This window comes from Maylandia zebra, linkage group LG20 (assembly GCF_041146795.1).
Source record: "Maylandia zebra isolate NMK-2024a linkage group LG20, Mzebra_GT3a, whole genome shotgun sequence".
In the NCBI taxonomy this organism is placed as follows: Eukaryota; Metazoa; Chordata; class Actinopteri; order Cichliformes; family Cichlidae; genus Maylandia; species Maylandia zebra.
This window is the reverse complement of record NC_135186.1, coordinates 37,941,354-37,965,097: the sequence shown is the minus strand read 5'-3', so window position 1 is coordinate 37,965,097 and position 23,744 is coordinate 37,941,354. Positions and strand designations below refer to the sequence as shown.

General features: G+C 47.6%; 3 protein-coding genes across 6 annotated transcripts in view; 2 read left to right on the top strand and 1 right to left on the bottom strand.

Moving 5' to 3' along the window:
* lama5 (laminin, alpha 5) overlaps window positions 1-3,040 on the top strand; it is a 73,361-nt gene extending 70,321 nt beyond the window's left edge. For 2 of the 3 annotated variants that reach the window (XM_014410258.3, XM_014410257.3), the window contains exons 77-79: window positions 1,556-1,649; window positions 1,727-1,846; window positions 2,163-3,040. In XM_014410258.3, coding sequence (XP_014265744.3) covers window positions 1,556-1,649; window positions 1,727-1,846; window positions 2,163-2,311 — 363 coding nt within the window. In that variant the 3' untranslated portion in view covers window positions 2,312-3,040. The remainder of the gene's footprint in view (window positions 1-1,555; window positions 1,650-1,726; window positions 1,847-2,162) is intronic. The other variant, XR_001341950.3, reaches the window with a different exon arrangement.
* Window positions 3,041-3,076: 36 nt separating this feature from the next.
* Window positions 3,077-8,543, bottom strand: LOC101479498 (proteasomal ubiquitin receptor ADRM1-B). 2 transcript variants are annotated; one of them, XM_004567606.5, is made up of 10 exons: window positions 8,389-8,543; window positions 7,489-7,723; window positions 6,603-6,719; window positions 6,155-6,362; window positions 5,723-5,804; window positions 5,514-5,653; window positions 4,090-4,221; window positions 3,856-4,013; window positions 3,663-3,765; window positions 3,077-3,304 (listed from the first exon to the last, which is right to left on the bottom strand). In XM_004567606.5, exons 2-10 carry the CDS (start codon window positions 7,696-7,698, stop codon window positions 3,219-3,221), a joined length of 1,236 nt encoding a protein of 411 aa, XP_004567663.1. In that variant the 5' UTR covers window positions 7,699-7,723; window positions 8,389-8,543; the 3' UTR covers window positions 3,077-3,218. The 2 variants fall into 2 exon arrangements, with proteins under 2 accessions (XP_004567663.1, XP_004567664.1); XM_004567607.5 differs by having other exon boundaries at window positions 5,723-5,801.
* Window positions 8,544-10,551: 2,008 nt separating this feature from the next.
* dnajc5ab (DnaJ (Hsp40) homolog, subfamily C, member 5ab) overlaps window positions 10,552-23,744 on the top strand; it is an 18,536-nt gene continuing 5,343 nt past the window's right edge. The window contains exons 1-3 of the mRNA XM_024798221.2: window positions 10,552-10,775; window positions 21,787-21,955; window positions 22,506-22,719. Of these exons, the coding sequence (XP_024653989.1) occupies window positions 21,849-21,955; window positions 22,506-22,719 (321 nt within the window). The 5' untranslated portion in view covers window positions 10,552-10,775; window positions 21,787-21,848. The remainder of the gene's footprint in view (window positions 10,776-21,786; window positions 21,956-22,505; window positions 22,720-23,744) is intronic.

Below are 23,744 nucleotides of genomic sequence, written 5' to 3'. Positions count from 1 at the left end.
AGGAAGCTCATTTCTGCCGCTTGTATCCGCGATCTCGTTCTTTCGGTCACTACCCACAGCTCGTGGCCATAGGTGAGGGTAGGGACGTAGATCGACCGGTAAATTGAGAGCTTCGCTTTTACACTCAGCTCCCTCTTCACCACGACGGACCGGTGCAGCGTCCGCATTACTGCAGCTGCAGCCCCAATCCGTCTGTCGATCTCCGGCTCCCTTCTCCCATCACTCGCGAACAAGACCCCGAGATACTTGAACTCCTCCACTTGGGACAGGAACTCATCCCAGAACTCATCTCAGATTTGGAGGTGCTGATCCTCATTCCTGCTGCTTCACACTCGGCTGCGAATCGAATCAGGACTTTGAGAGCTGGAATCGAATGATTATAGAAATCAGTGATGATGCCCAGCCCTGGTGAGCAGCCTAGGCCCCACAGAGTGGATGTAGCTGTGGGTAATGAGAAAAGATGAAAAGAACGATTGATGACTTTTTTGTTAAGTTAAGGCCTGATCTGTCTGAAGTTCATAGCCAGCTCTGACACGGAGCCATCAATCTTTGAATGCTGAAAAAGCAGCAGTGTATCCAGAAAACACATTATATGCTGCAACAAATGCACTGCCCAAGTGTCCCCTCTGCCCAAGTGTCCCCTCTGCCCAAGTGTCCCCTCTGCCCAAGTGTCCCCTCTGCCCAAGTGTCCCCTCTGCCCAAGTGTCCCCTCTGCCCGCTGCCTTTCAGCAGCAGGCAACAGCAAACAGGTCGTCAGAGGAGGCCGAGGTCATGATTAATTTTAACATCTACAATCTACAATATTGAGAAAGCGCTTTAAGCACAAGATTGTTAGTTAATAATTTAGAAATGAATATTGTCTGTATGGACTGCAACTTCCCCCCCAAAAAATGTAAAACTGCAGTGTTAATCGATGCGGTACAGCCCTGCCTTGTATGTGAGGAGCAGGATTTTGAATTCTGGATTTAACAGGAAGCCAAAACAGGAGAAATCTGCTCTCTCTTTCTAGTCCCTGTCAGGACTCTTGCTGCAGCATTTTGGATTAGCTGAAGGCTTTTCAGGGAGTTTTTAGGACATCCTGATAATAATGAATTACTCGGTCATATCTTCATCGGAAAATAGTCACCAATAACTCACCAATAATCATTTCAGAGGACGATATTATCACAATACTTTGCTCACGATATGGCATTACTGCGATTTACTGCCTTTCTTCAACTTTTACAATTAAAAACAAATTAAAGCAAAAATAAATAATCATTAGGACATAAATGTTTAATGTGTGTCATATTTGCTACATGCTGCATTTTTAGCGATTTTTATATGTTAAACATCTATTGTGGAATTTGTGTAGGCTTTCTGTGTGTGTGTGGGGGGGGTCATGCATCAGAAATGACACACGTGACTTTACTGGGTTAGAAATGGGGCTGGTGGTTGTGGCGTGCGGTCCTTCCTCTGATGTGACTCAGAGGCGTCACCTCCTGCTTGGACCGCTGAAGCCTCCTCTGAGCGAATCTCTAAACTTGAGTTCATCAGCACTGCGTGTGTGTGTCAGGTGACCGTTTCGGTGAACGGCGGGAAAGGTGAGACCTCTGCATCGTTCATTCCCGAAGAGCCGCTGTGCGACGGCCGCTGGCACTCCATCTCAGGTGAGTTTCGTCCTCAGACGCGTGCTCCGTGCACTCCCCTGTCGCTGTACCGCTCTAATGCTGAAATGTCTCTGCAGTGGTGAAGAAAAACAACGTCCTGCAGCTGCACGTGGACGGAGCCAGCGAGCGCGCTGTCGGCCCCAAAAAGGGCCGCTCCACGGGGCCCAAGGAGGCGGTCTACCTCGGAGGCGTGCCAGGTGAGTGCACGGCGTTCACAGACCACCTCAGTGATGCAGACTGGCCTCTGTGAGGATCACGAAGATCTCCACCACCTAAATGCAGCCGTTTCCTGTTCCCACATTCCTGACATCCTCGCCACTTTGTCCGTGTGACCAGTTTCTTTGATCACTTATCAGATTTTAATCAAATCTGTCGCCTCCCGTCTGCGTTTAACGTCTTTACTCAAACATGCTTGATTAGTCACACTACTCATTACTGCATAACAGGGATACAGTCGCACACGTTGTCAGTGCAGCGCCTCATTAACGCGTCACTCCTCTCTCTGTCCACTAGGTGGCATCACTGTACCCGGTCTACCCCCTGGGCTGGCGTCCTTCCACGGCTGCGTCCGCCGGGCGAGCATCAACAACAGAGCGGCGCCGCTGTCAAAGCCGCTCGCTGTGCACGGCGCCGTGGGAACGCGCGGCTGCCCACATGTTTAACCCCACCCCCTCATATCTTACCTTCACACTCCCTGAGTACACATCAGCACCGGTGGTGGGCGTCACATTACTGTAGCTAAGTTAAGACATCTATACGAGTATTTATTTTTTAAGAAATGTGTATTTTATATTTTCCCCCGTTTGTTTGGTGCTGCAGAGACGGAACGACGATGTCATCGAGCGGCACGGTAAAGCCAAGTTCGACCATCTTTGCATGTTTCTTCTAAATCATCCAGCAAACCGTCGCGTAATCGTGCGTCTGCTGCAGACACCGACTCTAAACGCTGATCAGTGAGCACAGACTGTACGTGGAAGATGGACGCAGCCGCTTCCTCTGCGACTCGGAGGCGTCGGTAATCTCAACGGTGATCCTTTGATTCAGTCGGACCTGAGACCAAACACCAATCGCTGCACTCAGATCAGCTCGGCAGAGGCTCGTAGACTTCTGTCCAATCAGAGTCCCCGCCCGCTCAGTCCATCTTTGATATACAGTCTGAACACGAGCAACATCCTCAGGTAGAGCAGACAAAAAACAAAGCCTGCAAATCTGGGGAATGTCTGATTTCGTGACCTTTGACCTCACATAGTAAAACTTTTGTTTGACATGTGAACGTTACGTCCTCGCCGGTCTGCAGGCGCCGTTTCCATCTGAAACACGAAGCCTTCTAGCTTCTCTGATCCCCCGTCCCTGTCTGTCACATGTTTAAATAAAGTTTTTCCGTACCAACAGTCTTTGTGTTTTACATTCATAAAAAGAAGCTCATGTTTCAGTCATTACGTTTTTATTAGAAAGAGCTGAATACACCTGAAGCCCCGCCCTCTTCAGAGGAAAAAAAAGGTCATGGAAGGGTCAAACCTTTGATAGAAGAAAAAGTGAAAAAGAATGAAACAGATGATGTCACAGAGACTAATCCAGACTCATGTCCTCCTCGTCCTTCTTCTCCTTCGACTCTTCTCTGCTGCCCTGCATGGCTCGAGCGAACGCCTCCACATCTGCTGACACACACAGATCAATAACCAAGAATCCAAGACCTGTCAGCCGTGCGCGATTGCTCACGCGCTCAGCTTGGAGGGAACATTGGTAGGGATTCATTTTTGATGCTTAGGGTAAGCAGCTGAGGAAAGCAATATACCAATGAGATGTGCTCACTAAGATAGCAAAACGAGAATGTGTGTGTGAGGTAAAAGGGTGGACTTGATGTCCTCCAGAGAGCAACTGGTTAATGCTAACTGACCTGCAGGGGGCGCTCATGTCAGAACACTGTCACAGCGCCACATGCCGACGCCCGTTGTGTGTGTGAGGATGAACGCAGCACAAACAGGAAGTTCAGCGTGCGTTTGGTTCACTCACCTCCACGGTTGGCTGCGTCCACGGCATCGGGTGGCAGTCCAAACTGACTCATGAGGGGGCCGAGCTGCCCGGAGGCCAATGCACTGCTGAACATGCTCATGGACTGGAGGGGAGGAGAGAAGAAAAGCGAACGATGAGCGCGGCGCTCAACGTGTTTACATCATCACCGAGCGTCGCCAACGTTACGTTGTACCTGCTGGAACTGAGGAGAGTTCAGGGTGTTCTGGATCTCCTCGGCGCTCTGCGGCAGACTCTCCCCACTGGGGAGAAAGGGGAGGAGCCTCTGCTGGACCTCGGCGTTGCTCAGAATGGGAGCCATCATCTCTGGGGTGCACACGCTCGCCAGGTCCACTGCAGAAGGAGATCAGAGCTGTGAGTGTCTGCGCTCCCTTTCAGAGGCACACGTGACCTCACTCATGTGACTCACCTGCTGAGCCCTGAGCCCCTGCTGCCGGCACATTCATGGTGGCCAGGATGCTCTGAAGATCGCTGAGCTGGATGGGCTGGTGAGGGGCGGGGCTTCCAGTGGAGGCCGGGGCCACGGGAGTCTGAGCCGGGGCTGTAGATGATAGAAGGTGGGAGGAGTCAGGGGGTTTCCAGGTAACAATAACATGCAGGTGACATCAGAAAAAAATGAATTGAGTTGCTGTGATTTACTGTAAACAAAGACGAGAACATTTAGGACCAATCAGGTTCCTCCCTGATGTCATCGTCAGGGAGGAACCTGATTGGTCCTAAATGTTCTCGCAGAAAACTACAATCAAGCCCATAATTATTCATACCGGTGGCAAATTTTGAGTTACTTTGATTCAACCAGCAAGAATTTTTTGACTGAAAACAACACAAGTGTCTCCCAAAAAATCATTGTGGAAAACAACATTTCTCAGCTTTTATTTACATTTGAAGAAAAAGTGTCACGTCCAGAATTATTCATACCCGTCACAATCTGTCGCAGCCTCTGGGAAAATCCAAAGTTGGACACCAGCGGACTTTTCAGCACAACAATGACCCAAAACACGCAGCAAACGTGCTGAATAAACGGTTAGCAGACAACACTAACATTTTGCAGAGTCCTGACTTGAATCCAACTGAGAATCTGTGGAGGGAGCTAAAGATCAGAGTGATGGCAAGAGGACCCTCCAAACTGCAGGATTTGGTGCTCATTGCAAAAGATGAGTGGGCAAAAATACCTGTGGAGACGTGCACAAAGCTGCTCTGCAATTAAAGCGTTTGATTGCTGTAATAGCCAAATAAGACTTTTCTATTGATAATTGAGAAGAGTATAAATAATTCTGGACATGACACCTTTTGTTCAAATGTAAATAAAAGCTGAGGATTTTTCCCCACAGTGATGCCTCTTGTACATCTTATCTTTTGGGGAAACACCCACCTGTGTTTAAAAAACAAAACAAAACAAACTTGGTTGAATAAAAGTAACTAAGTCAAAATTTGCCACCGGCAGGAATAATTATGGGCTTCACTGTATATTTGAAATCTTCCACTTGCAACACCACCTGCCTTTTATTTTGAAAGTCATCCCACTGCTAACAAGGAACTTGGGCACTTCCTGTTGTGCCTTTTTCTACTGTCTGACCATCTTCCTGTTCTTGTCATTAAGCCCCCCCCCCCCCCCCCCTCCTCAGTGCTGCCGGTCTCAGTTCAGTTATAGAGGGTCGCTCCAATCAGAAGCTACAGGAGGAGGAGGGTGGAGGTCTGATCTACAGGTGATCAGCCTCTATCCCGTTTTGTTTTGCTCCGCCTCAAGCCCCGCCATCATCCCATAACCCTCTGTGACGAACTGCTTCCCGTTTCCTTTGAAACTCGGCATGTAGCCTTCATTTCTTTCTGTACCTGGTGTGGAGGGCGTGGCAGCGGTGGAGGAGGGAGCCGAGGTGACGGGAACAGCGGCAGGGGCAGCGGGCGCCTGGGAGGAGCTCATTCTGGGACCTCCGCCTGGTGAAGGAGTCACTGCAGCTGATTGGCTTCGAGAACTGAGGAAGAGCAGCACAGGTGAACAAAGAGGAAGACTGCAGGTGTGTGTGCGTGTGTGTCTGTCTCACCTGGATGAGGAGCTGCTGGTCACAGGTCCTCCGCCCCCCAGCAGGTTGGCGAGTCCCGGTCCAGCTAGAGCTCCCAGGCCTCCTTAGACAAAGACATCAGATCAAAAACCTGGAATAGCCCCGCCCCCAGCTACACGTCACACCTGAGACGGCTTCACCAGCATGCTTCTGAGAGGGAGTACACCTACGTCATAACTGGAAACTCTTTTTCATACAGCGCAACCTTCCACAGACGTGCAGCCCCTGACAAACCTAACTACATATTGAGGTGTCGCGTGTGGAAGGCTGCGGCGGAGGGTTGAGTGGGATTTCCTGTTATGGCCGAAATTAGGACGAAACCAAGCTTGACCTTTAGAGGCAGAGAATAACTTCCAGGAACTGGGGCAGGTGTTCATGAACTACGTGCAGGTGTGTGTAGGTCAGAGCGCTCACCGAGACCTCCGAGCCCCGTGGGTCCCATCAGCTGCATCAGCTGGTTGTGGCTCATGTTTCCCAGCAGGTTCTGCAGGCCGCCCTCTCCTCCCAGCGCTGACAACTCGTGGCCACCGCCGCCGCTGCCGGATGCTCCGGGGATGGGAGGGTTGTTCAGGTACTCGTTGACCTTCCGGCAGTACTCGTCATCTTTGTCAGTCTTTGGCTCCTGATGGCATCAGAGCAGAGTTATTGCTACTTACAGGTTCTCGTGGCTCGCTGTAATCATGCAAGTGTGTGTGTTTTTTAATGGTGCAATGCTGTGAGGTGTTCATGTATATGTGAGTGTGTCAGCCTTTAGTAAGCACGCTCTTTTAATATCAGATGCAGCCTGATGAAGGCGCTCTAATGCTGACATCTGCCATCACATGAACTAAGACGTTCCCCTCTAGGATGAAGACGAGCTCACCTGCATCCAGAAGAAGAGCCGCTTGGACCCGGCCTTGAATTTCAGGACGTAGACACGTCCGGTGGTGCACTGTGTCACCCTTTTAAACTCACAGTCGTCAGGGAAGATGATCAGGTCCTGTAAGAGGAAACAAACAGGAGGAGACATTTAAAGAAGAGACATGGGGCTGCTCTCACACATCATCAAATACCAACCAATCAGAGAGAGGGAGCCAGAGGCAGCAGCTCTGAGTGAAAGCGCTGAAATAAGGAGAATCATGTGAATGATCGGATTTGAAATCATTTCTTTCAGGACTTTGAGCTCTGCTCAGTGAGATCAATCTGTGGGTGTGGAAGGATGAGTATGTTCCACTCAAGAACATCTCAGTGCTTTAACCTCCTAGGACCTGCAGTCCACATATGTGGACATCACATTTTGGGTTATTTAGACCAAAATACTCAATTTTGCTCTACATGGGCCTGATATCCACTTACGAGGACATTATCCTGCTACTGTTCTATCGAAATTTTAAATGAATATCCTCATTTGTGGCTCTCATTTTTCTTAGAAACAAAAATTAGGTTAAAAAAAATCTGGTAATTCTTTGTTTTTACATTCATCAGGTCCCAATCAGCCCAAATATCAAAGAGAAATTAAAAATGCTGCCGTGGAAAAGTTCGAGTCTTAGGAGGTTAAACCAGCTCTACATGTGGGTAGAGGCCAGGAAGTGGTTAAGTTTCAGTGCTGACTCCGTCAGCTTTACCTGACCTCACGGAGGAATTTCTGCTTTATGGAAGCGGTGCGCAGAGAAATGAGGAAATGAAGCGCCGATGTGCGCTGGCCTCTCTCAGCTCCACCCTGTAAACATCAGGAACCACAAACACTCGACTGGTTCAGGGTGACTCACATCATCTACGTTCCCCGCGGTCCGGTCCTTCCAGCAGAAGTGGATCAGAGAGTCATCGGACTGCTGGATGTAGACCAGCCCTTTCCGTTTGTCCGGGGTCACCGTGTTGCCCTTCAGGTTCATTTTACCTGCTCGAAACTCCACCAGGTACTTGCTGGAGCTTGCTCTGGAGCCGCTGACCATGCTGGGGAAGAGAGCGCCCGAAGACATCTTTGAAAGTTTTTGTTCACAAAGCCTGATGGGAAAGAAAGGAAGGAGCAGAGGGTCAAAGAACAGGATGCAGTGAGATCACTCAGAGATCTTACGTCAGCACGTTAAAGCGTTTGACGTTTATGTGTCACTAAATAAAGTCTCCGATGTCTTTAAACATGATAATAACCAACAAACTCAATAAAACTCAAGTTTAACTTGAACTGTTATCTCTGATTATTACCCTTCACTCTTACATTTCCACATTAGTTCTCATCACGTATCGATACCTTTGATTAAACAAATCAAAAGTATCCGTTCACGTCTTAAACGTAGACTAGAGTCGCTCTGCTTTGTCCTGTGTTACTGTTTTTATGATCATATATTGTTGGTAAATCATCGTGTCTGCGCGTATAGCGGCTGAGGAGCACTGTGCTGATGTTTAATGAGGACTGTAATTATTTTTTGTTATATTTGTGTCTTAAAATCACTTTTCAGAAAAGCTAAAAGTTAGCCTGCTAGCTGCCGTTAGCTGTGGCGTGCTAACGTTAGCACATGACGAGGCTAAACAGAACACCACAGTAATATTCACTGCCGTCGCTTAACTACGGTCAGTCAGACATTAGTAACAAGAGCCAGCTGTGCATCTGATGGCTTTCCTGCAACTTTTCTGTGAAATGTGAATTTTGTTGAGCTCTCCAGCACAAATACCTGAAGTTGTGCCCGCAGAATAAGTTTTTCTGCTTCTTCGCGTCGCTCAACGTCAAAGATGATCTACGGAGGGACTAGACTTCCGGTTAAACCCACTGTACAGAAACAGAATGCAGACCAGCCGGCGGACAGTGGAGGGCGCTCCCATAGTGACAGTATAGGAATAATGCCATTTGCTGCCAAACAAAAAATGTTATTTTAGTTTTCATAAATCCAGCACATCATCTGAAACACGACTCCAAATTGGTTTGATCACATTTACGCTGATTTTGACCATAAACACAGACATCCTGTTCTGATTGGTTAGTTAAGTCAAGTCAAGTCAAGTCAAGTTTATTTATAAAGCACATTTAAAAACAACCGAGGCTGACCAAAGTGCTGTACAATAAAATACAAATATAAAATACAATAAAACACAAGTACATAAAACACCTCACTGATAAAACAATAAATTAAAACAATAAGTTAAACCTTGCTAAAAGCCAATGAGAAGAGGTGAGTTTTAAGAGCAGTTTTAAAAGTTCCAAGGCTTGTGGAGAATCTGATGAGAGGAGGTAAACTGTTCCACAGTCTGGGTGCAGCCACAGCAAAAGCCCTCTCTCCCCTAGTCTTTAGTCTGTACCTGGGAACATCTAAAAGCATCAGGTCTGCTGACCTCAAAGATCTCCTGGGGCGGTAAATGCTAAGAAGCTCTGCCAGGTAAGGAGGTGCAGTACCGTTAAGAACCTTAAAAACCAGCAGTAAAATTTTAAAATCAATCCTAAAAGCAACTGGGAGCCAGTGGAGAGAGCAGAGGACCGGAGTGATGTGGTCTCTCTTTTTGGAACCGGTCAGCATGCGAGCAGCAGCGTTCTGCACCAGTTGAAGGCGATGCAGGCAGGAACGATCTAAACCAGCATAAAGGGAGTTACAGTAGTCCAGCCGTGAAGTAATAAAAGCATGGACCACCCTTTCTAGATCGTTCCTGGACAGGTAGGACTTGACTTTAGCTAAAATCCGTAGATGATAAAAAGCTCCCTTGACTACGGAGCTGATTTGTTTATCAAATTTAAAAGCACTGTCAAAAGTAACACCGAGGCTCTTAATGGAGGAAGTACATTCGGAAGTTAGGGGTCCCATAAAATCAAAGGAAAGGTCGGGGTCTTTAGGAAGCCCAAACACAATGACTTCAGTTTTACTTTCATTTAGATGTTAAGTTAGTTAAGGTTTTGTAGCAGGAGGTCCTCCAATCGATGGGTCCTGTTTTCAAACGGTAACTCCAGCAGACCACCATATTTCTGTCATTTTCTTAAGGATGTGGAATTGTACATAAAATCAATATCAGGAGGCAGCACGGCGGTTAGCACTGTTGCCGCAGAGCAAGAAGGCCCTGAGTTCAATTCCACCGGGGTCTTTCTGTGTGGAGTTTGTATGTTCTATCCCTGTCTTTGCGTGGGTACTCCGGCTTCCTCCCACCGTCCAAAGACTTGCAGTTTGTGGGGATAGGTTAATTGGATAATCCAAATTTCCCATAGGTGTGAATGTGAGAGTGTCTCTGTTATCCCTGCTACAGACAGGCGACCTGTCCAGGGTGTAGCCCGCCTCTCGCCCTGTGGCAGCTGGCTCCCGCGACCCTGAAAAGGATCATCGGAAGCGAATGGATGCGTGGATCAATATCAGCCTCCACCAACAAAAATGCTCTCAAAACAGTATATAAAATTGAATTTTTGCGTGTATTTATATAATTTTTTTTACCCCTGGTTTTGTGTGTTCATGTTCTGTTCTCTTGTATTCTTGATCTGTTTATATGTTGTATACTCATTGTTTGTTCAATAAAGTTCCTAAAAAACCTCCAGCAGACGTTAGGAGCGTAATTAAAGTGAGCAAGAAGCAGCTGGTTGTGATGTTAAAGGTGAAGCTATCAGGCGGCTGCTGCTGGCGGCTTACGGTGCTGTGAGGGCCGTAATGCTCGCATAAGGGTTTTACCACAAAAGAAATATGTAAAACATCTAAACACACGACGGAATCTACCGCCTCGACGCTTCCATCACAAACAGGGTTAACGTAAAACGTTTATCCCGGCTCCACGGAGTGCCACGAGCTCGACAGCGCCTCCTGTGGAGCAAGAAGCTCAGACAGCGGGCCGCTCCTCGTGACTTCCTGAGCGCTTGTGAGCGCGCCTGCTGTCAGCGGGAACGAGCAGGGCAGAAAGTGGGAGGGTTTGCGCGCGGCCGTTGTGTTCGGATTGACTGCGCGCCCCCTCCCGGTGTAGCCGTTAGCTCGGTGTCCGGTCGATGTTTTAGCGGCGGAGCGTGGACTGGAAGTGGGATGATAGTGTTGTAAACGTCGAGTCAGGCTTCAGCGACCGAGAGAGGACCAGCAGCCGCTCCGCCCCCGGGACAGAACAGGTAAGAAGCCCGGGCTAGCCGCTGACGTTAGCCGCGCCGCCGTCCTTGGATTAGACTCGGGCTAACAACATGGATGCTGCTGCTCTCACGCCTGCAGATTATCCGCTTTAACCTCGAGCTGAGCCCCCGGCCGTGACCGGCCAGCTCCGGTTTAGGTGCCCGGTGTAAGGGGCTCGGGCGGACTCCCGGTCCTCGTTAGTGTTTGTTCAGATGTGACAGATCTAATCGAGGGGAGACGAACGGGATAAGTCCGGCTTTAGGGACGGGGGAGGGGTGTGGGTCCGTCGGTTCTGATCAGAGGTCGCCGCCGTGTGGAGCAGGTGGGGTTACAGGTCGTGGGGTGCAGGTGGGGTTACAGGTCGTGGGGTGCAGGTGGGTACTGGCCAACACCGTGAGCTGCACCTGTCCCCTCAGCAGGGGCGTAACCACGGTTTTTAAAAGGGGGCATGCGGGATGATGTTCCTGATCCTCTCAGGGATATAACCGAGGATGTTTTTTGGCTCCCCCTGGTTACCATCAAGGTCAAATTAATTTTAACACCAGAGCTGTGTGCCCACTGGTGTTCTCCCCCTAAAGTTCCCTAAACTCACTCGTTTAGTTCAGGCTGATCCCAGAGGCTCAGTTAATAACAGGAAGTAAAACTGCTAGCAGGATGTGTTTTAGTTTTGGTTTATCAAGAAGATGAGACATCTCCAGGGTGATGTCACCACCAGCAGTGGTTGGTGATCAGTTATGAGCATATTATCACCTTATCCATCCTGGTGTTGTGGGTAGGGGGACGTGTCTGGCCTTAATGAGCTTTGAAATATAAATAATGGTGAAGCCTTACCTGTGCATGCTGTCAGACACCTGCGAGTATGAGCACACAGCTGAACAAACAGCAGGACATCCAAAACCTAACAGGAAGATTCATGCCTGACCGTGTTTCCTTCACTCCTGAATCCCAGGACCTTTTACTGCTTCTTGGACTGTTACTGGGATCTTTGGGCCCTTGGTGAAGTTCACACCATTACCTTTAGGCAACAAGCAGAGCTGAAGATGCTCAGGTGTTCACTGGGAGTGAGTACGATGAGTCCATCAAAGGGACAGCTCAGAGTCTGAGAGGTGATGCTTAGATGGTGCAGAGGAGGGAAGGTGGATATATTGGACAAAGGATGATGAAGATGGAGCTGCCAGGCAGGAGGAGAAAAGGCAGGAGGTTCATGGATGTAGTGAAGGGTATGCGACAGAGGAGGATGCTGGGATCCGCTGTGAAACGAGGAGGAGTCGTGTCTATTACTGTGTTTCATCAGCAGGGACACAGATGGACTCTAATTGCTGCCTGGTCTCTGAGATATGATCTGCAGATCTGCCCGTCCCATTGGCCAGCTGCTGCGTGACCTCAGAGTCGGTGTGAGGCGTTTTCATCTGTTTATGTTTTAAATCTTTCATGACCTGCACACATCAGGGCTCCTAAAGTCAATTTTAACTGAGTCAGCTGGTCTCTGTTTGATGACTGATGATGACATCACTAGATCTGACACAAGTGGTCACGATGAGTCATGTGACTTTCATTCACATCGGATCACGTGATATCACAGCAGTTAGCGGTCAGCTGAGAGGAGCTGGATGTGGGGCTGTTATTGAATACCTGATAGGTGTGTTTAATATACTTTAGTGTGTAAGATGGATAAAAAGCATCGGAGCATCACATTTAAAAATAAAATTAACATATCTGTCAACGCTCATTGATAGCTGCCTCTTCTCCTGTGGTCCAGCCTGCGATCAGCTGTTCTGCAGCTTCCTGTCACGCAGTTTGAGCCACGAGGACCCTTAAAACCCTAAAATTATCCTCCAGCTGGGACCAGCTGGCAAAAGATGCAAACTCAGCAGCCTGCTGAGTGCTTTAAGGTGATACTGTGCAAAGGAGGTAACACCTCGAATCTGATGAAACATCTGGTGACGCATAGCCAAAAACCCGAAGAGGAGAGTCCTGGCCCCTAGCCCTGCCAGTGTAGCAGAAATGATGAGGATGATGATGCAGCAGCAGCCGTTCTTCTCTGCGTGAGTAGCTTCATGTTGTTCGTGTGTAATTTACGTTGAGTAGGCTAACCACGTTATTACATTAATGCATGTAAGGTGAACTAGCAAACATCATCATAGCTACATGCGGCTGTCTTCTTGTTTGATAGAGTGATAGAGAAGGCTAACATTGTTATCTTTTTACAAAAAAACAGCTAAACATGAGAGGTTTTAGGACGAAGTTTGTGTTCTCCATTCTTTAAGCACCGGTTCCAACCAAAGGAGGTATGTTGTATCAACAGAAAAGGCTAACTTGGTTAACATGTTGCAGAAAAAAAGAGACTGCTAAAAATAAAAACATGAGAGGTTTTTGGACCAAGTTTGTTCTCCATTCTTTAAGCACCGGCACCGTTTCAAAAGTACCGGTTTGGATAAAACTAAACGATACCCATCCCTAGATAGGCTTCATGCTGTCAGAGAGAAAACCCACCAATCAGACAACCTTCTGTGAGCAGCACTCGGTGACAGTGGGAAGAAAGAACCCCCTTTTAAAAGAAAGAGCCAGGCTCAGGCAGGGGAAAGATGCTCGTTGTGCTGCTAGAAGGAAGGAAGTCAGATGCTGTGACGTTACGGAGTCACAGAGTCCTGACTGCTAAAAACCACAACTCAGGTTGTTTTAGCTCCTCACAAACACACCTGAGCTGTGCTTTTGAGGAGGTTTTTAAGATGAGTCACAGGGCACGGTATGAAGAGCTGCAGGTGGAAGCACAGGCGGAGTCTGGTTTGTTTTGTTTGAGAGAAGCTGTAAGTCACGTTTATGATCTGTAGGAATCACTTAAAACAGACTGTATGTGAAAGATGGACTTAGCAGCTGTGAGGTCAGCTGGTGTGAGCCCGCGATCTGAGCGTTTTCCCCGCTGCCATCTTTGGGGTTTTGAAATCGGGCGAGTGTTGCCACACGCTCATACAGTCATTGTCTAGCTCCGCCTCCCTGCATCCTCTGTTACTCTAACGGGCCATAACCAAACATCAGTCAGAAACCAGCGACTGAGACCAGAGACTCCTCGGGAAGGTATTCACTGAGCTCGGAGATCAAGCAGGGCTCTTTTTCTCACAGACTTCTATCCAATCAGAGCAGAGGAGACACCCCCTGCTGGACATCCGAGCCAATCCAAGTTTAAGATTCTCCAGCAAGCACGCAGCAGTTTCAACATTACTGGATCACAGGGGGATATGACCTCAAACTGTGTGGGTGTTTCTTTAATCTCATAAAAGTGCGGATGAGGTCAGAGGTCACATGCTGTGATTAAACATTCACCTTTACTGCAGCGTCCTGATGAGAGACGTGACACAGACACGGCACTGGTTTGACTCATGATTGCGTCAGGCCACCCTATCGCAGGCAGTCGTGTGATTGCAGGTCATCTGACTGCAGGTGAACCTTCACCTTCCCTCCTCCTCTGGCGTCGCTCGCCCTGCCTTAGATCAGTTGCTTCTCCCTCCCCGTCTCTGCTGCCTGAGTGTAGGAGACGCTGTGAGAGTTTCAGAGCTGTTGTGTTAATTGTGTTGAGGCGTTGTTCATCTGGAGTGCTTTTTGATTGGACGAGCAGATCAGTGTGATCTCAGCTGCTGTGTGTCATTCATCATGGCGTTTACAGGAAACGCATGAAAATCGCTGAAAATGTGAAGTTCAGTCAGTTTGTGTGTTTCATTGGAGTGTGCAGAAAGCTGCTCTGATGCTTCCTGTGTGCAGCTCACTGATGAAGCTTCTGACTGCATGCTGATTGGACGTTAGCTCTCAGGTTTTACTGCCCCATGTTCATTTTTATTTTTGTTTAAATATTAGTGAAATTTAATTAACAGTGTTTTATATTATTTCTTTAAATCATTTTATCTGAAAAGTGTTTTGAGTGTCTTGAAATTATCCCGTGCCCCCCTTTAGACTCACCCCTGTGTGCCTCCAGGTGAAACTCTTTGCTCTCTGCCGTGCGTGCTATGACATCATGGTCAGCTCGTATATGCTCGTACCTGATATTCACGTGCTGCTCAGCTGTGTTTCTACTCACTGATGTGGGAGAAACTGGCGCTTACGTGGATGAATTTGTGCAAATGAGAAAGCTGGAAGAGATTTCAGGCTCAGACGGCGAGAAGATGATGCTCTGTGGCTCGATCTGTAGGCGACACTCGCTGAACGAAGTGAACGCTCAGGCTCCCGACTCATGCAGCAGCTGTGTTTACTGAGTCAGCTGCAGCTGTCGATTACAGCCCTGTGTGTGTGTGAGCCAGTATGAATGAATTATACCGTCTGTTTGTCTTTGTGGTTTTCTTTACGAGGCCTCGTTTCACTGGTTTCACCCTCAGATGCGTCCCCCGAGGTGACGTTTATCCACCTCACCTGCGAGCTGAGCTCCATCACTGCGGTCGTCCTGCTCTGCTCATTATTTCAGCTCCTTTAAGAACCTACACATCCAGAATGATCTGGTAACTACACATCTGTAATCTGAGGACAACTGAGGACTGTCTGACACATCAGAGCGGTCTTTCTAGAAGCATACACCTGAGAGGTCAAAGCCCCGCCCTCCAGAGAGTGCCTCCTGCCTTCGTCTCCTTCACCCATCAGATGCTCTGATTGTGGTTTTCTTGGCTCATTTAGCAAATATCACAAATTTTCTTCAGAGCAAAATGTTATTTTCTTAATAAAAGAAAAGAAACTCTGATGTGCAGGTTGACTCACTGTAACGACTGAAGCCAGCGAGCTCTGTCTGTCAGGTAAAGCAGCTGCAGCACATTTATAGACCCACACAAATATCCGGTGCTGGCTTCATGACTTCACCTGGACTTCCTGCCTGCTTTGACCCTTTCACTGCTCATACTGAGGCTCTGACCTCTGGGTAGCTTTAGCTTTAGCAGCTCTGCCTCTGTTAGCGTCTTGAAAACCTCCGTGTTTGTTTGGGGGGCACCCAGTGCACATACGTGACACGGACCCGCCTGAAAACGCTGGGAATCAGCTGATCAGAGGTTTTCTTTCTAACTCTGTGTAAGTGCTGTGAAAACACAATCATGAAGTCGATACCACTGTTTAGAACAAAACAGGGACTGACATCACTTCCTGTTTAGTTGGGTTCATTTAGTACTCCAGTGACAAATTTGACTTCCTGGATTGTTTTGTTTTTGACATAAGATCATTACCATAAAACTGTTTTGCTCTTCAGAAGCATGCAGGTGGACTTTCCGTCCGCTAGTTTAGTTCATACGCGAGGTTCACTGGAGACGCTGGAATCGGTAAACTCGAGTATCTGGGGTGTAATTTGAAACTGAAATAAGAAAAACTGTGACAAACTACACCCTCATGATCATTATTCATAGGCCTGACCGTCTGTTACTGCCTATTATTATTCCGGTGGTGCTGCTGCCGTTATCCATCTTCTGGCTCGCTCTTTACTCGTGTTCGTTAACCCGACACACGCTGCCAGTACAACACTGCTCAGGACCTCGTGTAAACTGAAGGCGCCTGTGAAGCTTTGATGGGTCACTTTGTGTTTGCAGATGAGTGTGCGACCTGTGTGAGGCATGGAGACGGTTAAACCTCACGATGTTGGATGTTTCTATGCTTAAATCCAGTTTAAACCTCCAACAAACTAAAACGCTGCTGTGCAAAGATCAGTTTTTACTCAGGTTTATCTTTGAAAATCAAACGGCATCTCCTTCCTTCCCTCAGTGTAAAACCAGCAGTTGCTTCATGGTGACACAGCATGAGAGTGTTCACTGTGCCGTGGGTCGTTCTCCTCTCAGCACTGTGCACAACTACAAACAGGCTTTCTCCTCGCATATTTTTTTTTTTTTTACAGCAATCCACACACGCGCGCACACACACACACACACACACACACACACACACACACACACACACACACACACACACACACACACACACACACACACACACACACACACCGTGTGCTGTCACAGCGCTGGCTGTTTGTTCCTGCTTGTGGCCAGTTTAACTTTCAGATCACTGAACATGATCAAATCTAATTGGTTGCTCTGCTCAGATTATTATACACAAAGAAACCAACGTAGTCCTGCATGGGTTCCTCTCATTGGTTAATTCCAGTCAGCTGGCACTGTGCTACGATTGGTTATTCTGAGACTGTGTGGTGGGCGTGGCTTGGTGATGCATAGGGAGGCCATCTGGTGCCATAGAAAGTTAGAGAGTTTAATTTTACACGTGTTTGTTGTTGTTTTGATCCACTGCACAGGTGATGTTTACCTGTGGTTTGCTATGTGTGGGGCCTGTATGAGTCTGACAGCTGATAGCTGCAGGTACATTCATCCTGTCAGCAATGAAACATGAAATATTTTAGCTTATATTGTGTTAAAATATAGTTTTTCTAATTACTGGCATCGAGTGCTGAGAGATTTATTAGATCAGCGGTCATAAACGCGAGCCTGTCAGCTAACTGAATTCATGTTTTTACCCAAATTTGAGCCGCAGAAATGACTCAAGCACAACATGAATATTACATTCATAATAACATACTCTACTCTTTTTTTTTTTCTGCTTTTTTCAACTCTAAATTTACAAATTCTTGGACATCAACAAACAAATTAGATTAAAGAGCTTGTTCATCCTGGTGGATTAACCATTGCAGACATATAAAAACATAATTTTGATAATTACTAATACTGTTAATTCAGACTAATAAATAGAATAATCCTTTACAGGGCTCGCAATATCGCTAGCCCGACGTCCCGGGGCTAGCGATTTTTCCAGTTGGGCTACCAAAATCTATCTCTGCCCTGCCCGTCGGGCTATCATAGGAAGGAAAAATATATGTCAATGCTTTTGCATTCTTTCAGAAATGTAGCTGGGTAATTATGTCATTGGCATCGGTGAGCCACTGTCAATATGTGACATATTGAAGTCGCGTTTGAATTTGCGCTTGTTTTTTTGCTTTCACTTTGCAATCGTGCGAACTGTGTATAGAGAGCGACAGCACTGATCTGTGAGTGATGATAATTTGTGCACCAATTCCTCTGACATCGTCTTATTAATCGTTAGCTTACTATGCAAACATGACAAGTGAAATCTCCCGCAGCTTAAACATGTGAGAGGTTGATCGCGCAGAGAATCGCTGAGCTTATGTGAGTGCGTGTGTAAAAGCAGCAGGATTTATATTTGACTACGATGACCTGGATGACTGAGAACCTTCACAGACAGATATATATTTTAGATCTGCTGAGCCAAATAAGACAGGTCAGGGTGAAGAAGTGACAGCCAAAGAAAAGCTTACCACAAAACGGAGAAGTTATGACAAATCAGACTATAAGGCAAAAAGAAAGTGCAGCTTTATGGTTTCATGGACAGAAGAATTTCTGTGGCTGCAATATGACGAGCTAAATAACCAGGGCTGCACATAAGTGGTCCGCAGGTGCGCATTCGCTGTCAAAATAAAAAACACGCACAAGATAAGAAGTTGCAACGCGTGTTTGCGTACATAAGATTTTCAGGAGGCGGACAGACATTTGTTTAGAACTCTTAAAGATGTCGAAGAAGCTCCTTTAAGCAATTACTGTGATGTTCCTCCACCTCCACAGAAATGTCAGAAGGAGTCTGAACCACAAGAGAAGCACGTATACTCGGAAAAGTGGTTGCAGGAGGTGAGCTGGCTTCAAACAAATGATGAACGCACAGAGATGTGGTGCAGAATGTGCCGTGAAAATGTAATAAATGACAAATTAAAAAGGCATGAACATTTTTTTGTATCGAAAAAACATCGAACCGTGACACAAAAGTATCAAACTGAACCGTGAAAACAAAAAAAACAAAACAAAAAAATAAAATTAATTTTATATATATATATATATATATATAAAATTAATTTTATTTTTTTGTTTTGTTTTTTTTGCTCGATACCGAACCGAAAGCACTGTATGAACGGTTCAATATCGATACGAGTATCGTTGCACCCCTAATAGATCTCATAATAATCTGACAATACTATAATATTGTCCATATTTACATCACCACAGTGAGATGACTTTAATCTCATGAACAACATCAGCTGATTGTTATTTACTAACTAATCTTAAATGAGTGTTCAGCACAGACATGAAGCCCAACAATCATGTTTACAGTCCCGTGGTCTCAGCCTCATCAAAGTGATGTCATGACAAAAATGAATGACCAACAAAACATTTTTCTCCTTCATTTCTGTCCCACAAAGCTGTATGTAACGTGCCTCGCGGTTTGTATCATGGTTGCTAGGCAACCTGAACAGCGCGACGAAGGCCAGACCGTCCCGTTTCACAAGCCTCGCACTTCCGCACTTCTCGTACTCATAGCACGCACCGTGCGTAGTACGCGTACTTCAAGCGTGCAGTCTCTTAATTGGCACGCAGCCATGGTCACTCCATTAAACCAAGATGGCCGAGACCAAAATGCTAAAATTGCAGACCAATGGGTGACAACAGGGAGGCGGCCTCCATCGTTTATATACAGGCTGTGAACTGGCTGTATGTGCAGGAAGTTTGAAAATGTCAGTGCGGGGTCGCACGTGTGCAGGACACACCACTCTTTGCTTTTACTCTGGCGTTTACACTCAGGAGTGGAAGTGGACTGTTGTGGAGAGAGCAGCGCTGCATGCGTCAGGTGTGTGGTTACAGCTCATCAGAGAGGCGAGCTGTGTGGGCAGATGGTTTCCTGTATATTTAAGTCTACTCCGTCAGTCTGTGTTGAATTGGCTTACTGTGGTCTCTAAGCCTGCTAACCCCCTGCACACCTGCCTCCTCACAGCTCAGGTGTTCCTGCTCGGGACGGCCAGTGTGCAATCCTCTGCAGGAAGATGCACCGTTTCCCGCCTGTACTGTGGTCTCTTCGATTAGCATGAAGAAACACTGCAGGTGGATTTGTTTTCACGCACTGCCGGGTGAGCGCACCTGCTCGCATCTCTCCACTCTCACGTTCATTCAGTCAGGACTGCACCAGATTTAAAGATTCTCCTGTGGTGGAGTTATGAATGAGTTTTATCCCTTCGCTGACCGAAGGGGCCGTTCAGCAAATTAATAAAATGAATCTTCTGTGGGGATTTCACGCCCCCTGGTGGAGAGGTGGAGCATGGACGAAGCCGTGACGATCATTTCCTTATAACCTGTTAAAGAAAGCACTCGGCTCATCCTTCGTTCAGCCACTCTGACAACAGCGACTCCCTCGGCTACGAGTTTGAGGTCATAACTCAGAATTTTGCCGTCAGTATGAAAGCGTCATCTCTGTGGTAATGTCACCATCGTTTTTCTCAGGGGCGGAGCTTAGAAAGGCCCAGCTGAGAAGTGCTTATCTGGATCCAGGTATGTGTAGAGGACTAACCTGGACATTTGATGCACTGTCAGTACAGATTCAATGTTTCAGATCTTTGAGTCTAAGCAGCGCTGCAGGTGACGCACCTTTGCACTCGCGCACACCTGCTGCAGGTCACTGCAGCTCGTACGTGTCAGATTTGCTTTAAACACAATGAGCAAGTTCAGGACACGGATAGTAAACCTCTCTCCCCTCTGCTCCTGCCCGGCCGGCTCTCAGGTGAGCTTGGGTTACCTGACTTTAACCGTTTATTCCTTTCTCCTCTTAAAGCACGCAGCAGCGCGTTAGCGGATTAGTGGACGCGAGGAGGCGGCTCACAGACGGGAAGCAGGAAGTTGCTCGTCTCATATTAATCCAGGTTTTCCCTGGACCATCGCCGCCGTGTGACGGTCTGGTGAGCGTCTCAGTATCTGTGAAAGCAACAGCAGGAGGAAAGACGACCTGCGGGTGTAGACCGTCAGCTGATGTTTGCAAACAAATATTAAAATCAAAATCAGAACCAAACTACTCTGAATGAACTGCTTTCTTTGTCATATCGACCACACGTCACCACCGGGACTTACATTGTGACGCACGTCAGAAAAAGGCACAAATAAAATAAGCATCTAAATAAGAAAATATCGATGAATAAAAAGAATAAACACAGATTGGTGATGACACTGTAGTGGTTGTAGTGCAGGGTTGCGGTGTCTACCTGTGACCGTGGAAGATCAGCTGTCAGATATTTGAGCGGTGTCCTGATGGGAGCGGCTGATACGCTGTGCTGCCCGCCCTCCATAGAGCTGTCCCCGCCCTGCAGCCTGCAGTCAGCTCCCGGGTCTGAGCACCATGATGTCAGGGCTCTGCTCTGTAAGCAGACGGGTCCGATGGTGGTGTCGTCTGCAAATGTAACGACGGTGTTGGAGCTCTGTGCACAGGGTGCTCAGCAGGGGCTGGGCACACCTCCCCGGGGGGCACCCTGGGAGTGAGAGCTGTGTTTGACATGCCGTCACCTCTAACAGATCAAGTTAAAGCGGAGCTGTTTCACAGTCATCGGCCTGCTGAGGGTTGGATTGTCCTCCGCACAGCGCGGCCTGCGGGCCTCCACCCGACTCAGACTACAGCATCCCCCCACAGCCAGCCTGGTCCTGTCACTTATATCTGCCAGCTCTTCACTTCATTCCTGTCCCAGAGTCCCATCAGTGCAACAGAACAAAAACTTGTAAATGCAAAATCCACATAGTCATAAATGATGGAGTACAGCGTGTTCAGTGTTCAGGTTAAACTGATCAGGCTGTCGGCTTCATCCTCAGCCTCACACTTGTTTTTGGAAGTTAAAGGGTGGCAGTCCCAGCTGACCGTCCCCTTGCTCTTATTCTGAAAGCTCAAACCCTGCTCAGCAGCTTCCTGTCCCCCAGACAGTGTAAACAGAGCTCTGATGACCCGATGCAGGTCATCGTCAGGTAATTTCAGGCTGTAAGAGTCCTGACTGAGTTCAGCTCCAGCTCGGGAACGAGTGCGACGGCTTCCCAGGTGCAGCGCAGGTGTGATCTGCTCTACCTGCAACCGCATCACCTCATTACCACGCTTTGTGTTCTCACAGAGATAAGGACACACTGAGGCTGCAGGTGAAAGGCTCGTATCCTCAAACTTGTTTCTGGGTTTACCTGACAGGTGTGAGGCTGAGTGAGCGAGCGAGCCCGTGAGAGAAGCACAGAGAGAGAGAGAGAGAGATCATGGATCACCAGAGACAGAGGAGTCTGTCCACATCAGGAGAATCGCTCTACGCCGTGCTCGGGGTCGACAAGAACGCCACCACAGAGGACATCAAGAAATGCTACAGGTGCGTGCGCACACACACACAAGTGCAGCAGTTGGCCACTAGAGGGAGCCAGGGTCAAAGGTTATAGAGCATGTTGAAAGGATTGTCTGTGACTCCCCCTCCTCACACACGGGTCAGCTTGCAGGAGCTTTTCCTGCCACAGCTTCACCTTCCAAAGCCAAACAGCAGAGAGCAGATTCATCTTTAATGTTTTTCCTGTTTCTAACACAGCTGTGGAGGCAAGTCAGAAAATGACACCCGATTCATCCCGACACACAACATCGTTTAAACTCATTTCCTCCTTTTTCCTGTTCAGTCTCTGTTTTATATATTTTCTGAAAATGCACGTTTTAATTCATTCTTCTGTTTAATTTGAGTAAATAATAACCACGGGTTTCTCACTTTTCTGTGTCAGTTTCAAAAGAAAAAAAAGAAAACAGAAATAAAAATGTGTGTCAATAATCAGGGAAGCTGCGGAGATACAGAAGCAAGTGAAAGGTGTCCCACTTTAAAGTGAATAAGCAGCTCAGACTTTCGCTCCTTTGATTCTTTCTTTTTTTGTTGTTTTTAGGAAGCTGGCGCTGAAGTTTCACCCAGACAAAAACCCGGACAACCCCGAAGCAGCAGACAAGTTTAAGGAAATCAATAACGCCCACTCCATCCTGGTGGACGCCACCAAGAAGAACATCTACGACAAATACGGCTCCCTGGGGCTGTACGTGGCCGAGCAGTTCGGAGAGGAGAACGTCAACACCTACTTTGTTCTGTCCAGCTGGTGGGCCAAGGTGGGTCGGCGTCCACGACCGCAGGTCTCGCAGCGCGTTTGATAAGCAGGCGTGAAGCTTTCAGGCGCTGCTCTTGTCTTTAATGTGCATCCGGGTACGTTCCCTTCCTCGCACACAGGTCAGCCTGTAGAGACCAACACAAAGGTTTTAGCCGTCGCACACAAACTCTTCGGAAACACGTGAACCGATGCAAATGTGACTGCAGCATCGTCCCTCACACGCTTCCAGGTGTGTGCCCGTGCTCACATCACCACCCGAGCGTCTGCAGGGTACCTCTGGGACCGGGCCGCCTTTAAACGCCTCCAGCAGTAACTCTGAATGAGCCCAATCAAACTGTGATAGGTGAGAGTTATCAAAGTGTGGTGATGATGATAGTAAACTTTGACCTTTCCAAACACAGTCTGTGACACATGACAGGTCCGGACGGACACTTAGGAACATGATGAAGAGAAATACTCATCGCTTTCCTGTTAAACAGACGTCTGCCATCCCAAAGAAAGGAACGTGTCTGCAGGCAGGATGGTGAAAGTCTGATTTTATGACCTTAGTTTAGATCGAACTGGGCTTGAACCTCAAAAATGCCTCTGAGAGAAGCTCCAGGAGGGCTGAACCGAAGCTGCGGACCTCTGCAGGTCACCCTGAGCCCACAGAGGAAGCGTTTACCCCGAGCTCATGTAGCTCTGCGTCCTGTCAAGGTGTCGGGACATCACAGCACACTGAGTGCGGCTTGGAGGCCGGCAAGAGCTTCACATGGAAGAAGAGCTTTGTTTAAAACTGCAACATATTTAAATCATTTCTTCAGGAAGTCATCGGGATGCCTTTTAGAGTTCCCAAAGTTGTCAGCATGAACCTCCAGACGTTCCAACTTCATGGCATGGCCTTGATCATTTCCTCGTTTATATTCATTTGTTAAAGATCAGTTGTGCTAATATTACTTTGTGTAGAATATTAGAGGAATTAATGAAATCACTGACACGTTACATGAAGAGCAGTGGTCCTAATATTGATCCCTGTGGGACTCCATG